The 20,495-nt window shown below is 40.8% G+C and overlaps 1 protein-coding gene across 2 annotated transcripts in view; it reads right to left on the reverse strand.

Moving 5' to 3' along the window:
- pitpnc1 (phosphatidylinositol transfer protein cytoplasmic 1) overlaps positions 1-20,495 on the reverse strand; it is a 236,672-nt gene that overhangs the window by 117,844 nt on the left and 98,333 nt on the right. For both annotated transcript variants that reach the window (XM_008116369.3, XM_008116371.3), the window contains exon 2: positions 9,729-9,877. In XM_008116369.3, the coding sequence (XP_008114576.1) occupies positions 9,729-9,877 (149 nt within the window). The remainder of the gene's footprint in view (positions 1-9,728; positions 9,878-20,495) is intronic.

Here is a 20,495-nt window from a genome sequence, read left to right on the forward strand (position 1 = left end):
GAAATGCAAAGATACAGAATAGGTGACAATAACTGACTTGAGAGCAGTACATGTGAAAAAGATCTGGAGTCCTTGTGGACAACGTTAAACATGAGCCAACAATGCGATGTGGAGGCAAAAAAAGCCAATGGGATTTTGGCCTGCATAAATAGGAGTATAATGTCTAGATCCAGGAAAGTCATGCAGCCCCTCAATGCTGCCTTGGCCAGACCACAGCTGGAATACTGTGTCCAATTCTGGGCACTGCAATTTGAGGGAGATGTTGACAAGCTGGAATGTGTCCAGATGAGGGCAACTAAAATGATCAAGGGTCTGGAGAACAAGCCCTATGAGGAGCGGCTTAAGAGAAGAAGAGAAGGCTGAGAGGATGAATAGCCATGTATAACTGAATACATGTCATAGGGAGGAGGGAGCAAACTTGTTTTTTGCCGCCCTGGAGACTAGGACATGGAACAATGGCTTCAAACTACAGGAAAGGAGATTCCACCTGATCATTAGGAAGAACTTCCTCACTGTGAGAGCTGTTCAGCAATGGAACTCTCTCCCCAGGACTGTGGTGGAGGCTCTTCTTTGGAGGCTTTTAAGCAGAGGCTGGACGGCCATCTGTCAGGGGTCCTTTGAATGTGATTTTCCTACTTCTTGGCAGGGGGTTGGACTGGATGGCCCATGAGGTCTCTTCCAATTCTAGGATTCTATTATTCTAATGATGTCAGAGGTAGTATATAAAGAAATATATCAAGTTTCTCCGAAATGGAACTCAACTTGAGTGGTAGCAATATAGTACAGTAATGAAGAAAAATAGTTATTGGAATTCACCAAAAGATGGAATAAAACTTCTGGGGAAAGCTTTCCATCTCTCATGGCAGTGGTTAGAGCTGCAAGTGTTTATCTGTGAAACAAGGTACCTCTGCAGAACACAATGGGCCATCTTTGGTGCTAACTCACACATGAAACAATTTCATTGATTGAAAGTGAACAGTGCATTTAGCAAAGCACTTTCAATACCAACTCGCAATATAATGAGCATCCCTATGGGCATCAGAAAGGATGGAACAGATGTCAAAGATTGAATGTTCTGCAGGAGATAGCTTAAAATGGCTTAAATTTCCTAATAATGAGTCATTCATCATGTGAAATTTCTGGCCAGTGTAATCTCTATCTTAGTTTTTTTAAATGAAATTTTAAACTCTTCTATAGAGAGAGAAATCCTATATGCATATAATGCAGGTTATATTACACTTAAATTCATATTTGGCCAAATCAAAAGGACCTTGAAAAGGATAGCCCTGAAAGACAAATAGTAAGGGGGAAATTTCTTAACTATTATGTTGGAAACATTTGTACATGAAGCATGCATGGATGAAATACAACGTTATAGAGTTCTTGTACTTCAACACAAGACAAAACATTCTTTTAAAAATACAGCACAACAATTTACTCCAAAAACGAGGAAGTAAGCATACGTTTCTTCACCAACAGATCAGCCCTGGGCACTTGCCCGAGGAAACTGCCTCAAAAAGGAAAACAAATGTGATACCAGAATAGTTTTGTTGCCATGAATGTGCACACTGTAATGGAGGCAGAAAAACTGCCCAAGGGATTATTCTTCCTGATTGTTAAATGCAACCAAAGGGGAAACAAAAAGGAGATAGATTGGCGTAAGTCTTGTGGCTATCATCAAACAGTACATTTCAAGAGTGAAGGAAACATTCTTTCTTTGAACAGAATTAAGATAAAGCTGGCCGCAATGGCATTTCTGGAGTCTAAAGCCAGCTGGAACATGTATATTGGATTTCACAGGTTTTTAATGTGTTTTGTGCAGACGTATGGGGAACAAACACACACACACACACACACACACACACACACACACACACATATACACACATCTCTCTCTCTCTCTGCATATACAAGGTATACATCTCTGTGGGATGAAGGTCCAGCATGATATATTTGCCATTCGCTTAATGCCAGTTATTCAAAATATGTGCATTTACATTTTTGAAATACTGCAGTATCTAGATAGACATAGATACAAAGGGGAGATGAAGCACCTTATTTACTTTTTATCAGTATACATGCCTGATGCAAATTAGTTTCAATATATATCTTCACTAGAATTTTTGAAGAACTGAACACACAGTTTCAAGGGTTTATAACTGCACGTCAATTTATATAGAGATGGAAATGCATAAGTGAATATATAAAACCATGCAGTGTTGGCTTAAGAGGAAATTTTAAACACAATGACTGCTGGCAGAGATGATATTCCTGTGTTTGTGCATATTATTTTGCTATTTCTCTCAGTCAAGCCAAGCTCATTATTTTAATATTGGCCTGTTAGAGACCAAACTTAATTTTAGGACTGTCATATTTGACTGATATTTTGTTTATAGCAAGCAGAGTTCTAATCCAGCCACAGTTAAATCTTGCTGGTCGTGATGGGAGATACATGGAGCCCAACACTTTTCAGAATTAGAGATACAGTGAAATAGTTATTCCCTGGCTTGGCAGCCTCTAGATGTGTTTGACTATGTGGCTGTAGTGGTAATAGGCTCGGGCTGTGGCGCAGGCTGGAGAACAGCTGCAATAAATCACTGCAATGAATCACTCTGGCCAGGAAGTCATGAGTTCGAGGCCCGCTCGGAGCCTATGTTTGTCTTGTTTTTGTTCTATGTTAAAAGGCATTGAATGTTTGCCTATATGTGTAATGTGATCCGCCCTGAGTCCCCTTCGGGGTGAGAAAGGCGGAATATAAATGCTGTAAATAAATAAATAAATTAAAAAATAGGAGTTATAGTATAGCTGCGCACATACATCCAAGGGCCATTGGCACATCTGAGCTCAAATGGGATACAGGCAAGTGAGTAGATCAATTTTTTTTCGTGTCAGGAGCAACTTGAGTCGCTTCTGGAGTGAGAGAATTGGCCGTCTGCAAGGACGTTGCCCAGGGGACGCCCAGATGTTTTGATGTTTTTACCAATCTTGTGGGAGGCTTCTCTCATGTCCCCGCATGGAGCTGGAGCTGATAGAGGGAGCTCATCCATGCTCTCCCCGGGTGGGATTCGAACCTGGCAGCTTTCAGGTCAGCAACCCAACCTTCAAGTCACATGGCTTTTATCCCCTAGGCCACCGGAGGGGATCAATAACACTATTTAACAAAATTTGAAAAAATGCTGTTCCTAGTTTGAAAGTGTTAGTTCTTATTTAATTGTGGGGTACTTACTTTGAAAATTGTTATACCCCAGAAGCTTCATTTTATGTTGATTGGGACATAAATTGGGGTTGAGACTCGGTGAGATATTCCTTGAAAAACTATAGCAAAATGCTTTCCAAAATACAGTATATACAACCTGCAGGGGAACCTGTCAGGCCAGCTCTACTCCTAATCCTTTCATCTTCAAAAGGTTATCTTGTTCCCTTATGCCTGCAATGCAGCCTAGAAACTGGTGGGGACGAGAGATGGGACCTTCTCAGTGGTGACCCCTCGTCTATGGAACTCCCTCCCCTCCCTAGGAAAAAACATAAGACGCGGCTTTGGGACCAAGCTTTTGACAAGTAATTGGAGCAGTGCAATAAGTAACCATGAATCAAAGTAACTAACAAATGGAACGCTCCGGGATTATGACTTGGATGGTGTGATTTTAATTGTTGTTTTAATAATTTATGTTTTAATTGTTTGGTTTTAATTGTAACTGTTATTTTAATATATGTGTAAGGCCGCTGTAAGGCCGCATTGAATCCCCTCCGGGGTGAGAAGGGTGGGGTACAAATATGGTAAATTTAAAAAAAAGAGTGTAGGGGAAATACTACCATGCTGTCAGCCCTTCCTGGACATTTTAGGTCTTGCTGTCAATTGCATTAAGTCAACTTATAGTGAACCTATGAATGAAAGACTTCCAAGATAATGTTGATAGTCCAGGACTTCCAATGTCAGGGCTGTGGCTTCCTTGAATGAGCATTCCCATCTGAAACATAGGTAAAGGTTTCCTCTGACATTAAGTCCAGTCATGTCTGACTCTGGGGGTTGGTGCTCATCTCCATTTCTAAGATGAAGAGCCGACGTTGTCCATAGACACCTCCAAGGTCATGTGGCTGGCATGACTGCATTGAGCACCTTTACCTTACTGCCTGAGCGGTACCTATTGATTTACTCACATTGGCATGTTTTCGCACTGCTAGGTTGGCAGAAGCTGGGGTTAACAGCGGGCGCTCACTCCGCTCCCGGGATTTGAACCTGGGACTCTTCGATATGCAAGTTCAGCAGCTCAGTGCTTTAACACACTTCGCCACCGGGGCTCCTTATCTGAAACATACTTTTCCATTTTTTTTCCTGCTGCCTTCTACTATACCAATCATTACTGTCTTTTCTTGTGAGTCAAGTCTTATGATACAACAATTTTGGCTGAGTTAGCTTGACGTCTAGACAGAATTTAGACTTGATTTTTCTCTTGGATCCATTTATTTGTCTTTTTAAGTATGTTTTTCTAGTCCGTGGTATCAGAATCCTCCTCCAGCATCACATTTCAAATGAGGTTATTTTTTCCTAGAATTCTTTTTTGTTTCTTTGCTATAGTTTCATATATTCTTTTACTGGATGTTTAAAATCAGGATGTCTCCCAGACGTTGACATATGAATCATTTTCTGGTTGGAAGGCAAGGCTGATTCTAGTTTTAAAATAACCCATGGCGGGCCCAAAATGGAGCAAAATTCCCCCTCTGTGACCTTTCTCTATCTCTGACCCAAACTGTCAGTAGTGAGAGGATTTGAGTAAACCAAGAATATGGGGCTTTCGTAGGTCTGAGGGCCAATTTAATATGATTTTTTTTAAAAGTGACCTCTTAATCCTATTTTGGCCCAGAAAAGAGTTGTTTGTGGATAGTTCTTTGTGTAGCCTGACATGATAGTTGTCAGAGTGGTCCAGCATTTCTGTGTTCTCAAATAATATGCTGTGTCCAGGTTGGTTCAGCAAGTGCTCTGCTATGGCTAACTTCTCTGGTTGAGTTAATCTACAGTGCCTTTCATGTTCCTTGATTTGCGTTTGGGCGCTGCGTTTGGTGGTCCCTATGTAGACTTGTTCACAGCTGCATAGTATACGGTAGACTCCTGCAGAGGTGAGATGATGCCTCTTGTCCTTTGCTGAACATAGCATTTGTTGAATTTTCTTAGTGGTTTTGTAGAGGCTGTGTTTCTTCATCAGCTTCCCTGTGATCAGTGGTTCCCTTGAGATATGGTAAGGACACTTTTTCCTTTGGGTGGATCTTTGTCTTTCCTTTTGTGACTTGTTCTTAGCCTTGCAGCTCTTCTGATGTCTGTGGTGAAGTCTCCATTGGCCTGTAGAGCCCAGTTTAGGTGGTTCAGTTCCCCTTGGAGGAGGTGGGGTTCGCTTTTTTGCATGGTCTGTCAGGGCTTTACCAGTGTTTCTTTTCTGACCTGGGTGATGGTTGGAGTTTATATGTAGGTATCTATCAGTAGGATCCCCCTATGGCACAGTGGGTTAAACTGCTGAACATGCTGACCGAAAGGTTGGCGGTTTGAATTTGGGGAGCAGGGTGAGCTCCCGCTGTTAGCCCCAGCTTCTGCCAACCTAGCAGTTCAAAAACATGCAAATGTGAGTAGATCAATAGGTAATGCTCTGGTGGGAAAGTAACGGCGCTTCTTGCAGTTGTGCCAGTCACATGACCTTGGAAGTGTCTACAGACAACGCCGGCTCTTCAGCTTAGAAATGGAGATGAGCACCAACCCCCCCAGAGTAGGACACAACTCGACTTAATGGCAGGGGAAAACCTTTACCTTTATCTATCTTTCAGGGTGTGGGGTTTTTTGGTAAACTGTGTGGCTTAATTGTTGATTTGGTTTGCAGATGAAGGAGCCATGGAGAAGAAGAACTAAGTACTTTCATCATTTGGAACTATGGAGAAGAAGAACTAAACAAGTTCCTGGACCACCTCAACAGCATCCATCCAAATATCCAATTCATCATGGAAAAAGAAAATGAATGAAAACTGCAATTTCTATATGTCCTTGTCATCCACAAACCAAATCAACAATCAATCAAAAGCATCGGGAAGCATGCATTACAGGTGGACATACTTCCAACTCCCTCCTAGAAGATATATATCCTGTGGTTTAACACCGGATGGAGCAACAGGGGAGTGAGATCCCCGCAACACAATCTAAACCATTCTGCTGCAAGTTGCAGAAACTGTGGTCATTCATAATATTTCCTTCCTTTATTGAGACAAACCTCCCCTTCCCCCTCAGCATTGTTTCCACAAGCAATTCTCTTTGTGCAATAAGCCAGGCTGACTTGATGCTCACACAATTGATGTTGAACAAATGGATGCAAATATGATCCTTGTGCCAAACAGGCTTTAATATCTAAAAGCAAAGTTTTCTCACTGAAAATGCTGCAGCTACTAATTTGGCACATAAATCTGCTTTACAGATTCCATCCCTTTTAAAGAAGTAATTCTGCTTTACAGATGGCACCTTTTCTCTTCTATTGTACCCATCAGGGAACCTGAAAGATTCTGAGAAACATGAATTAATTAGCTCTTCTACATCTTTGGAGCTGAACGTCGGGAATGATCTTCCTCCGCTTTGGCAGGGGCCCTTCCTTGTGTGTTTAACTTTGAAGATTTCATGAAGAGCCGGATTGAAGTGCAATCCTGGCTTGAATCTTCAATATTGCAAGAGCCTTTCCCCCCCAGGCAACAAATCATCCCAGGTATTCACGGACGTGGACAAATAATGGCAACCAGCCAACAGCATTTCAACTAGCAAAAAATATGTGAATTGCCAAGCTTATGCAGAATATTTCCCCGCATGAGCTTTAGTGTTATATTTCTAAGTTGCCTTTCCACTAAATGTGCAGGTGAATATATATAAACCCGTTGTTATCTGTAACTCTATTTGAAATCAAAGTAATCTGTTGGATTTCCACAGTCTTCTGTGAACCCCAGAGCCATCTGCCTTCAGCACTGTTTATCCCACTCCACCCTTATACCATATGTATGACCCCACCCGTAGATGTATGAGCTGATTTCTGGACTGTGCATACCAAACATTCCTGGCACATTAGATTGCATAAGCAGCAGGGTCTGCAAATGTCTTCAGTGAGGAGCGAGCTATTAGGTATTTTCACTCACCAGTTTCCCTTGTCCTTTCCAAAGCGCTCCTAATATATACACACAACAAAAGTGGGTCAGAACTCAGAGGGATGCCAACATTGTTAATTTCTTGGCATCTCTGATAACTCAGTTATGGAGCCCAGAACTCTGCTGGGGTTTAACTCTGCTAGGTTTGTACAGTCGGCCCGCTGTAACCAGATCCTGCACTCACAAATTCCATCATCCGTGGCCTGAAAATATTCAAAAGAAGAATTCCGAAAGGTACACCTTTTACTTTGCCATTGTACATAATGGGATTTGATTATCTACAGATTTTGGTATCAACTGGGGGTCCAGGAATCTAACCCCAGTGATACCAAGGGCCCACTATATATTATTGTATAAGTATTAAGTTATTCTGTAACTATAACTATTTCTGTTATAACACTGATTACACAATGCTAGTAATATGCACAGTTCAATTAATTAACGTTTCAATATCATGGGCAAAATACTTAAAGACATAAATTGTTCAATCATGAAAAATATCCATAATAAACATTAAGCATTGAGTTAATGATTCACAAAGTTGTGAGTTGTCTACAATTCCTCATTATTTCTTCTTTGGAAAGATAATAAAGTTCAAACTCTGTTTCTTCTGTAAGGTAAGGTAAAGGTAAAGGTTTCCCCTGACGTTAAGTCCAGTCATGTCTGACTCTGGGGGTTGGTGCTCATCTCCATTTCTAAGCCAAAGAACCGGCGTTGTCCGTAGACACCTCCAAGGTCATGTGGCCGGCATGACTGCATGGAGCGCCCTTACCTTCCAGCCGGAGCAGTATCTATTGATCTACTCATATTGCCATGTTTTTGAACTGCTAGGTTGGCAGGAGCTGGCGCTAACAGCAGGGTTTCAACCTGGGACCTTTCGGTCTCCAGCTCAGTGCTTTAACGCACTTTGCCACCGGGGCTTAATAATACTTCTGTAAAGTATTATGTAATTAAAGTTCAATCCCATGTAGATTCAAGAAGTCTTAGAAATTCTTGTCGAGTACGTGATAACAGCACTTATAGAAATTATTTTGATGTATGTGGAGATAGCAACTACAAGGGTTACTAGTATTGTAAACCTTGTTACTGAGTGCTACTATAGCATATCTATTCTGTTGTCTTTTTTTAATCTAGTCTGTAAATTCCTTTGAAGATACCCACTATATATTACATCTAAGCACTTTGCATGGTGGCTGTTCAGTGTCATGTATTTCTGTGTTTCTCTTTTTTGTACACTGGAGGTTTCTAAGTGAGTGGTATAGAATAACATACACACACACACTATCTATCTATCTATCTATCTATCTATCTATCTATCTATTTATATGGATTGGGCAGAAAGAAAGAGGAAGACTTCATGTGCTTCACTGGAAGCCAACACAAGGGAGATCACGCACCACCAACTCACCAAACCTTCTGCTAAGGCAACACACCAGCAGATCCTAGGTAGAATCAATGCCTGTTGTTCCCTGAGAGATCTGGCAATGATGCCTTTCTTCAGATTTCAGGGTATAGGCTATCACTGGATGCTATTCCGCTGCCAAGTGGATTTGAGGAAACTTGCTTACAAACAATCCCTATTTTAAAGTCACTTCAAGGCACCTGCATATCTTGATTCCCAGTTGGCCTTTATATAATTGATTTGTCATAGGTTTCATGGAAAGTTGTGTTGCAGAACCCTACCCCAACACCTCTCTCTGGGTTCTCAAATCTAGAGTGCAAATCTTGGAAGAATCTAACAACTAGTTAGGCTTTGAGTATGGCCCTTGTTGCACACTGCATGTTTACTATCACAGGACCTAAGTTTTTCACCAGAAAGTTGGCCACAAGGTGATGAATTGTCCACAGTTGTTGACACAATGGTGTGGAATAACTGTCACAGATTTCATTGGAGGGACCACCCACATAAATCAAATCATAGATCTTCAAGGCATTCAAGCCATGAGAGAAAATTTTTTTTTGCTGACTTGTGCCTCACATGCAAGTTGTTGAAATTTTTTTTCCGTGTCAGGAGCGAATGGAGAAACTGCAAGTCGCTTCTGGTGTGAAAAAATTGGCCATCTGCAAGGATATTGCCCAAGGGATGCCTGGATGTTTTGATGTTTTTACCATCCTTGTGGGAGGCTTCTCTCATGTCTCCGCATGGAGCTGGAGCTGACATGCTCTCCCTGGGTTGGATTCGAACCGGCAACCTTCAGGTCAGCAACCCAACCTTCAAGTCATCACTCCTGCCGGCACAAGGGTTTAACCCACTGCACCACTGGGGTCTCCATTTGCTGAATTAGACAACATGTTACTGAAGCTGAACTCAACATGGATATGTTAAACATAACCAATAAATATTGTCTTAATGATGAATAGAAAAGAAGGGAAATCTGTCATTTTAAAATGTACTGCTTTTTTCAGAATTACAGTTGGCAAATACTAACACCTTCGGTTTGATTTAAGTGGCACTGGCTTTCCATTTCTATCTGGCTTGCCAAACTGCAGAAGGATGTTGTCCTTCCAAAAAGTGAATATGCATTTTCTCCATCCTGCAATGGCCAGATGGCTGCAGAAATACTTGCCTGTTCAGATAAACCCTTTTTTCTGTCAACTGGCCACTCCCGTAATTTGGATCTTCATAGGGTTCATTCTGCACCACTTCTACACCTTCTCCGCGATCACTCTGCTCATGGCTGTGCTTACTGATCATATACAGCTGCCCAATTCTGTACTGCAATTTAAAAGAGAAACAGAAGAATTAGCTTTTCACTAATGCATCCAAACTCATAAAGCACTCAATATGGTAGCAATCAAAATAACTGGAAGTAACTGCAGAGCAAAATGGCTAACTGCTCTGAGATTACAGTAAGTAATATAATAATCAAGACGTGACTATAAGACTCTTTTTTTACTTTTGAAAAGTTACCGTATATACTCGAGTATAAGCCGACCCGAATATAAGCCGAGGCACCTAATTTTGCCACAAAAAACTGGGAAAACTTATTGACTCGACTATAAGCCAAGGGTGGGAAATGCAGCAGCTACTGGTAAGTTTCAAAAATAAAATTAGATACCAATAAAATTACATTCATTGAGGCATCAGTGGGTTAAATGTTTTGAATATTTACTGTATTTCAAAGAAAAACAGTAAACTAACTCTATAAATGGAAATGCAACAATCTATATATATAAAAGAGTGATGGCATCACGGCGACCCACAAAACAACAAAACTACAGGCCCCCCAACCTCGAAATTTGACAACACAACCCATCATCCATGCCTCTAGGTTGATACAACAAAAAGAAAAATAAAGTCCTAATTAGAGAGAGAGGAATAATTGCTTTTATCCAATTGCTGCCAGTTAGAAGGCTAAGCTCCTCCAACTTGGTCTCCTAGCAACCCAATAAAAATAATAAAAAACACTAAAAATTAATACAATAAAATACTATAATAACAGAAAATCACTAAAAATAATACAAGAAAATAATAAAATATAATAAATAAAAATATAACTTACAATAAAATTAATAAACAAATTGCAAATAACATCAAATAAAAATTACACAACTATTTTTAACCAATACCACCACCACTTTGCCACAGCAACGCGTGGCCGGGCACAGCTAGTAACTTTATAATCATCATCATCATCATCATCATCAACAACAGCTTCATTTGTACCCTATCTTCCCCTTGGGACTCAGTCCAGCTTCCAACATAGTAACAGGCAAACATATAATGCCTACATAAACAATGCAGAGCTAGATATAGATCTATCATTATATATACTCATTTCACATGTGGATTTTCCCATGAAACCTTTGCAAATCCTCTATGTGCATTTTCCTCCTGCAATATTTCCAAGCCCGATTTATCAATGTTTATATCTATCTAGACATCTGTGCATGCACATTTTCTTTCTGCACTTGCAAACATGTGAAGGTCAAATTCATATATAAAACTAATGTATACATAGAACAGATATACAGGTACATGGAAATCTCTAGTTATCTATATTTACATAGGATTTGCAAAGACCTGTAAACATATGAGGGGAAAATTCATATATTAATGTATTTGTAGGGGGAACATCTATTTAAATGTTTAGAAGCTTTGGGGCATGCATTTACCCAAGGAAGAAATGCAAGCAAAGCCCCCCTAAAAACAACGTTGTCCTCTTTTCTCCTGCCCTTTCCCACCTCTTTTCTTTCTCTCTTTTACAAACTCTAAAAGTAGCCAGAAAAGGCTTTTTAAAACTTCTCTCCCCCTCCCAAAAAAACCCCCACCTCATTTTTGTTTCCTTAGGAATAAAAAGAAACACACACCTTCTGTTGCTCTCTTTTCCCTCCTTCCCTCCCTTTGGACTCAAATGTTATTGCAATAATAGTAGTAGTAGTAGTAGTAGTAGCAGTAATAATAATAATAATAATAATAATAATAATAATAATAATAGCAATGAATCGTGCAAATTTGCAAGAATATCTTTTTTCTTCCCCTTCTGCCCATGCAATCTGGCTTGCAAGGGTTTCTCTCACACTCTCCTTTCGCTTTTGAAAACAATCGCTTCTTCTCTGTGTCTCTTTCAAAAAAATATAAGATAACCAGCCTGGGAGGAGAAGCAGAGGAGGGAGGTTTGGGAAAAGAAAACATACTGTGGCCTCCAGGCTCCGCTACTGGCTTGACCTTGACCCGAATATAAGCTGGGGGAGGCTTTTTCAGCGCATAAATAAGGGCTGAAAAACTCGGCTTATCTTCGAGTATGTATAATTTGCAGTATTATAAAGTGGGTTCACACTGATTGGACTTGTCTCTGTGTGAGCCACTCTGAGTCCCCTTGGGGAGATGGAGGCAGCATAAAAAAATAAAATTATTATTATTATTATTATTATTCCACTGGAAAATTACATCTGATCTATGACAAGCACAGCTGCAGCCTCTGAAATCTGATAGTAATTCACAAATGCAGTTGCATAAAATGTGCCACCGTGATCATGCAAATTGCTTGTCGATGTGCCCAGCTACATCTTTGGATGAGCCAGATCTGACATTTCTCTCCAAGTGCAGCTGTGTCCCCCTGGGCCACGCTCCATAGGCCATGCTCCAATCAGTCAACATTCAGAATATTTTTGATCATGAGAGAACATTTGAAACGTTCAATGGATATATCCCAGACATTGGCATTGCAACCTAATAATACATACTTGTTTTTAGAAGAAAGAATGAAAGGACTACATTATTATAGAAATATCTTGAAAGGACATTGGAAATGCTTTGATTGTATTTGTAAACAGTGGCTCAGATCCCTAAAGATTCATCATCAGAACTCTTACAACAGGGAAATCATGATGTAAAACCAACTGAACTATTTCTTAAATGATATAACATCTAACAAACTTGAAGGAGGCTTTAGTTCTGAAACGAGAATATATGGACTGGATTTAAATTATAGGACTACCAATGTAAGAAGGAAGTCAATAAACTTTTTGTTAAAATCCTTTCTTTCTTTCTTTCTTTCTTTCTTTCTTTCTTTCTTTCTTTCTTTCTTTCTTTCTTTCTTTCTTTCTTCCTTCCTTCCTTCCTTCCTTCCTTCCTTCCTTCCTCCCTCCCTCCCTCCCTCCCTCCCTCCTCCTCCTCCTCCTCCTCCTCCTTCTTCTTCTTTCTTTCTTTTGGAATTCATTATTGTTAGATAGAATCTCCTTTTTAAATATATACATGCGTATATCGTTTTTTCTCCTTTTTTCTCCTTTCTCTCTCTCTCTTAGCCTCTCTTTTCCCTTGTATTCCTACTTTCTATACAACCCAAATGTTTTCACTCTTTTGTTGTAAACTTATTTAATTTTATAAGATTAAAAGCCCAATAAATATATATATTTTAAAAAATCATACTGAAAGAATTTTATTATACTGGTCAGACTAGGAGTACAAAGCATTAAAACATTAAAATCAGAGATTTTTTAAAAAATACATTAACATAAAGATCAATGATTCAAAAAATTAAAAGCTGCAAGTCCCCAATGTGGGGTCATTATATTTAGAACACACATTTCTGAAGTATTTTGTTAATTTACAGCTAAGAAGATATAATAACAAAGAGCCTGCAGCATACTCCTTGGGCTCAGAAGTGCTACCTGATGCTCATATATCGGCATTAATTCTGGAAACTGTTATGGTTATTGTTTTAACTCTGCCTATTACAGAGAATTTATTATATCACTAACGTATTCATAATGGGCAATTTTTCACAGCAGGATATTTAAAAGCTTGTGGATCCTTTCACCTATAGAGTAGAGTTGTGCACGGAATTTATTCCTACAGTTTCTTTCATGTCTTCTTGTGGAGCATGTTTCTTAAGGAGCATGAAACAGGAAGCCCTGTCCCCGTACGAAAATCTTCTCAACACAAAAGCCTGCTTTCATGTGTAGCCGAACTTGCCTCCTTGCCTTGGAAAGAGTGTGTGTATGTGGCAGGGCGTGCAGAGAGGCTCAGAGTTTGGCTGCAGGTGCATTGAGCACCTCTTATTCTGAAGCAGAAGGTGCCAGGTAAGAAGAACGGGACTCTGTGTGCCAGGAAGGAGAGCCAGTGGGTGGGAAGGCCCACCCCATAATGGTCTGATTTTCGGGATCCCAAACCGAAAACACCCTTCTGAGCCCCGGTGGCGAAGTGTGTTGAAGCACTGAGCTGCTGAACTTGCAGACCGAAAGGTCCCAGGTTCAAACCCCAGGAGCGGTGTTAGCTCCAACTCCTGCCAACCTAGCAGTTTGAAAATATGCAAATGTGAGTAGATCAATAGGTACCGCTCTGGCGGGAAGGTAACAGTGCTCCATGCAGTCATGCCGGCCACATGACCTTGGAGGTGTCTACGGACAAACGCCGGCTCTTCGGCTTAGAAATGGAGTTGAGCACCAACCCCCAGAGTCGGTCACGACTGGACTTAACATCAGGGGAAAACCTTTACCTAATTTCGGGAGGGTCCCAAAAAACGGATCAGGGGCCCAAACGAAAGCCGGGACACTAAACAGGGCAAGGTTTACCCCAAATGCACAACCCTACTGTAGAGATGTTTTTCTACCTCTCTTTTTCATTTCAGCCAACCACATTTATATTACAAATAAAGGGGGAAGTAATTGATTGCTCTTGTAATCCCTATAGGGAACACCAATATTAACCCTTATTTGTATGTAACGCATCCAGTGTAAAGCTTGGCATTGTGTCATATCTTTAAGGCAAGTCCTGCCAATCTATAAAAACAAGACACAAAGCAGAAATACAATGGGACACCCTCGTTGGTTCTGTCCACAGTCTGTTGAGGTTTCCTTACTGTCCTGTTCTGTGGCTGCCAGTTCCTGGCAAGGCTGGAGAGCCCACTGAGCAATTGAACAGCTCAGGGAAGCATCAAGAGAAGCGAGATGGTACATCAGCATTGTAAAATGAATGCTGCTTGACACCACTTTCAATGCCATGGCTCAATGCTATGAAATCCTAGGAGTTGCAGTTTTCCAAAATCTTTAGTCTTATTTATTTATTTATTTATTTATTTATTTACAGTATTAGGAGCCCTCAGATGGCGTAGTGGACTAAGTGACTTGAAGGTTGGGTTGCTGACCTGAAAGCTGCCAGGTTCGAATCCCACCTGGGGAGAGTGCGGTTGAGCTCCCTCTATCAGCTCCAGCTCCATGCGGGGACATGAGAGAAGCCTCCCACAAGAATGGTAAAAACATCAAAAACATCCGGGCGTCCCCTGGGCAACGTCCTTGCAGACGGCCAATTCTCTCACTCCAGAAGCGACTCAAGTTGCTTCTGACACGAAAAAATTTTTTTTACAGTATTTATATTCCGCCCTTCTCACCCCGAAGGGGACTCAGGGTGGATTGCAATGAACACATATATGGCAAACATTCAATGCCAACAGACAACCAACATATATAGACAGACGCAGAGGCATTTAACATTTTTTTTCCAGCTTCACGATTCTGGCCACAGGAGGAGCTGTTGCTTCACCATCCACTAGTGGCTGTAGTTCCTCATTCCTTTCCTCGAGTTTGCTGGCAGTTTTTATGATGTTGTAAATTAGTTAAATTAGCCTCCTGCATAAAGCGTACCTAAATTTCCCTACTTGACAGATGCAACTGTCTTTCGGGGCTGCATAGGTCAACAGCAAGCCGGGCTATTTAATGGTTGGGGGCTTAACCCGACCCGGGCTTCGAACTCATGACCTCTCGGTCAGTAGTTATTTATTGCAGCTGGTTACTAGACAGCTGCGCCACAGCCCGGCTTTGGTAGGGAAGACTAAAATCTTTAGTCTTCCCTACCAAAGAGTGTTGATGCCTCTCCAAACTATACCTTCTAGGGTTTCATAGCATTGGGCAGTGACAGTTAAAATGGTTTAAATTTTGCATTGATTCTAGTGTAGATGCAACCAGAGTCTACCTGGGGTTGGTTTACGAAGCTTCACAAGGATGTCCTCATTGGAAGAAGGATCAAAAGAGTGTTGTCAATAAACAGGGCAGTGTTTCATAAGAGAAGGCAGGGTGCAAACCAAGAGAAGTCTAGGAAAAATGCCAAAGGGCAGAGGAGGCCCCATAACAGGTAGGAATGTCAAAAGCTGGGATTATGGCAGGCAAAGACAGACACGGAAACACAACCAACTAGCTGTGAAGCTGTTTTTATTGCTATTGAATGCGACCACTTCTGCAGCTAGCTGCATTTAATATGGCTAGATAATGTCTGCATCCTTTTTGATGCAAACATAATTCAGGTAAACTTGATTGCCATTCTTCATCAGCCATTTGGCAGCCTCTTTGCTTCAGGGTCAAATGGATCTGTATAGGCTCAGATTGGATCTGCACTGACCAATGTAGGGCAGATTCAAATCGTATTACAGTAGAGTCTCACTTATCCAACATAAACGGGCCGGCAGAACATTGGATAAGCGAAAATGTTGGATAATAAGGAGGGATTAAGGAAAAGCCTATTAAACATAAAATTACGTTATGATTTTACAAATTAAGCACCAAAACATCATGTTTTACAACAAATCAACAGAAAAAGCAGTTCAATACACAGTAACATTATGTAGTAATTACTATATTTACAAATTTAGCACCAAAATATCACAATGTATTGAAAACATTGACTACAAGGGGTCGGGCTGTGGCGCAGGCTGGTAAACAGCTGCTGTAATAAATCACTCTGACCATGAGGTCATGAGTTCGAGGCCAGCCCGTGGCGGGGTGAGCACCCGTCAATTAAAAATAAAATATAGCCCCTGCTCGTTGCTGACCTAGCAACCCGAAAGATAGTTGCATCTATCAAGTAGGAAATAAGGAACCACTTATAAAAGTGGGGAGGCAAGTTTAACTAATTTACAAGGTTGGAATGAGGAAGTGAGGAAGTGCCGTCAGAGTGGATGATGAAGCAGCTGCTCCCCCCTGTGGCCAGAATCGAACATCCCCTCAGGAGAAGGTTAAATTGCCTCTGCGTCTGTCTGTCTGTTGTCTCTGTCTCGGTTCGATGTGTTTATGGGCATTGAATGTTTGCCCTATATGTACATAATGTGATCCGCCCTGAGTCCCCTTCGGGGTAAGAAGGGCAGAATATAAATACTGTAAATAAATAAATAAATACAAAACATTGAGTATTAAAAGGAAGATTGTGTTGGATAATACAGAACGTTGGATAAGCAGAGGTTGGATAAGCGAGGCTCTAGTGTATATAGCACTACATCAGGAGCCGCAGTGGCGCAATGAGTTAAACCCTTGTGCCGGCTGAACTGCTGATGGGTTGCTGACCTGAAGGTTGCCAGTTCAAATCCGTGAGGTGGGGTGAGCTCCTGTCTGTCAGCTCTAGCTTTCGAGGACATGAGAGAAGCCTCCCAGCAGGATGGTAACACATCTTGGCATCCTCTGGGCAACATCTCTGTAGACAGCTAATTCTCTCACACCAGAAGTGAAATTTGCAGGCAACTTCCAATATGAACTCACCAAAGTTGCACCAAGCACAGGCACATATACCAGGGAAAATCCCATAATTTCATCTAGGAAAGAATGTAATCCCTGTGAATTTCACAATGGACCCAGGAGCAACCATGGGGTTTTCCCAAGATACTATCAAGCCTTATCACTGGGAATAAATCCTAATCCCAAAAGGTAAAGGTAAAGGTTTTCCCCTGACGTTAAGTCCAGTCATGACCGACTCTGGGGGTTGGTGCTCATCTCCATTTCTAAGCCAAAGGGCCGGAGTTGTCCGTAGACACCTCCAAGATCATGTGGCCGGCATGACTGCATGGAGCGCCGTAACCTTCCCGCCGGAGCGGTACCTATTGATCTACTCACATTTGCATGTTTTCGAACTGCAAGGTTGGCAGGAGCTGGGGCTAACAGCGGGTGCTCATTCCGCTCCCGGGATTTGAACCTGGGACCTTTCGGTCTGCAAGTTCAGCAGCTCAGCGCTTTAACACACTGCGCCACCACCTAATACCAAACGTTTGATCAAATCCCATCCTTGAAAATCCATTCAGGATGTGCCAACAATCTTGCCTCTCATTGTCTGGCCAGCTAAAACCCATTGTCTCATCCCAAGTAGGCAGGAACAAAGCTATTGGCCCCATTATCACGATCTTATCATGATTCCTTTTCTCCTGCACCCCACCATGCATGGACAGTCAGAAAACAATGACAGTTTATTAAAATTCCTGCTAGACCTGCAAGCCAATGAACAACTATGGTGAGTGGCACATCTTAACCAACCAGCATGAGGCCCCGGCTTGAGCTGAAACCACATAACAGCAGTGTAGACACATTTAATCCAGTTCAAAGCAGTTAATTTGCATTCTGAAACTGGATTATATGGAGTAGATCCAGCCTTTGATTCCCCTCCCCCACAATTAATCCCTTTTGCTATCTTGACCACATTTTGGATGCTGAATGGTCACATGTGTCTCTGTTTTCTTCTATGAAACATTGAAGAGCATGAGCCAAGCATGTATATATTCTCATACACTCACACTCTAGAATATAATTTATTTTTAATATTTTTAATACAGTAGAGTCTCACTTATCCAACGTTCTGGATTATCCAACACATTTTTGTAGTCAATGTTTTCAATACATCATGATATTTTGGTGCTAAATTTGTAAATACAGTAATTACTACATAGCATTACTGCGTATTGAACTACTTTTTCTGTCAAATGTGTTGTTAAACATGATGTTTTGGTGCTTAATTTGCAAAATCATAACCTAATTTGATGTGTAGTAGGCTTTTCCTTAATCCCTCCTTATTATCCAACATAATTGCTTATCCAACGTTCTGCCAGCCCGTTTATGTTGGATAAGTGAGACTCTATTGTATTTCTTCCTACTTTTAAGGCTACCCATATCACAAAGCAACATAAAATGATATATGATTACATTTTACATAGTCAAGCTTTTTTCAGCAAAGGCAAATCTGTTTGTTGTTTATATTCTTCCAGAAAAACTCCAAGAAACCGGTAATTTCAGAGCACTTAATAACACTTCTTGCAAACACTTAATAATAAAGAAGGAGACACACAAGGTTCCCTTGAAGCACATGCCTTTTTAGAAAAGACTGGGATTGCTTTGCCCCATCTCTCATAAATAGAATAATCATGACTTTAAAAAAAATATACACATGGATAACTTTTTGTGAAATATGTCAGTCTTGTGGGTAGGAGTATTTCTATAATCACCAGACGAGATAATCTTTCATCTAAATAACCCTGCTTCTACTGGATTAATTCCCCTGATGTATTTACAGTACCGTCAGAAACTCTCAGATCTGCTTTAGCTAGATCAGACAGACCGCCTTTAAACTTCTTCCTCTCATAAAAAATGCTTCTATAACTGTGATATTTTAAGCAGATTTAGAAGACAATTCCTCACTGATGCCAGTGTGGGCTCCTCCAACCAGCTCAATTGCCAAATAGGGCAGGAGTCTCACTTGGATCTTAGCACTCAGGCAAGGTCAACCCTCCTCTTCCAGAGATCCGGACAAGAGCTTGAATTCAATGGAGCAAGGTTTCAATAGGTTATAGTGATGCAGATCTGAGGAACAAAGACCAAGACGTAAGAGGAAAGGCTGACAAGTTGGACTGAAAGGCTCTGACAGTGTTGCAATTACTGCACTAAACAGACAGAAGTTAGAGAAAATTTGAAATTCAGGCACATATGGGCCAGTCCTCAACCAGACTATGGCATCTCAGGATGGGCAAAGGAGAGAGAAAGGTTGTTTGCTAATTTGGGCAAAATCTTCTTAGACAGCATGAATCATAACAAGGAGGTTTTCAGATCACTTTAAAATACATGATCTCTACGTAGTTCAAGATGATAGTATTATTTATAGCTGTAATTAAACAGAACATTACTCTCATTTCTTTTTAAGTATTCAAATGGGATTGCAGTCATTCCAAAAGTCCACTTTCCTTAAGTCCCATTACAGTGTATGCACTAAGATTATATATGGATATTGCTTGTTCAGGAGAACATGAATTATGGAAACTATTTAATAAGATTTTTTAATTAACCTGTTCTGACCTATATGCATGTGATGAAAAACTAGAAAAGATTGGTATCATGGGCTGTAGCAGTGAGTATATAGGAACTCCCTTATTTTATAAATTTAGCTATCATAACTTGCAAAATGATGTTCCTGTCGTTGGGACCATCACTACCATCAGAGGATGAGGAAGAGCTGTTTTCCCCCTGGCTGCCAGTCAAAAGGGTAGGCCCCTCCCCCTTTAGGCCTCACTCAATTCATTTCCTAGCAACCCCCTCAGCTACAATAGCTAAGGATTCATTTAGGCCTCTTTCACACTGCCTATAAAATACAGATTATCTGATTTGAACTGGATTATGTGGCAGTGTAGATTCAAGGCCCTTCCACACAGCTATATAACCCAGAATGCCAAGGCCCATAATTCACAGTATCTGCTTTGAGCTGGATTATCTTGAGTCCACACGGCCATATAATCCAGTTCAATGTGGATTTGATACAGCTGTGTAGAAGGGGCCTCATATAATCCAGTTCAAAGCAAATGATATAAGATTATAATATATAAAATTACTGTGGTATAATAAAACAGAACAATATAATCTCTAAAATCAGGACAGTGAATAAAGAACAACACTCTGAAAACAGGGGAATTCCAGACAGGAAACAATCAGGGTCAGCTAACACCTCCCAACAAAGGATTCTCCCAGGGAGGAAGCAGCCAGGCTTTGAAGCTGAAAGGCCATTGCATGCTAACCATTCTGACTAATTGCAGCATTCATACTTGCCTCCAACAGACAAAAAAAAGGGAACAACTAGAAATATTGTATATACACAAGCT

Source organism: Anolis carolinensis, chromosome 2 (assembly GCF_035594765.1).
Source record: "Anolis carolinensis isolate JA03-04 chromosome 2, rAnoCar3.1.pri, whole genome shotgun sequence".
NCBI lineage: Eukaryota > Metazoa > Chordata > Lepidosauria > Squamata > Dactyloidae > Anolis > Anolis carolinensis.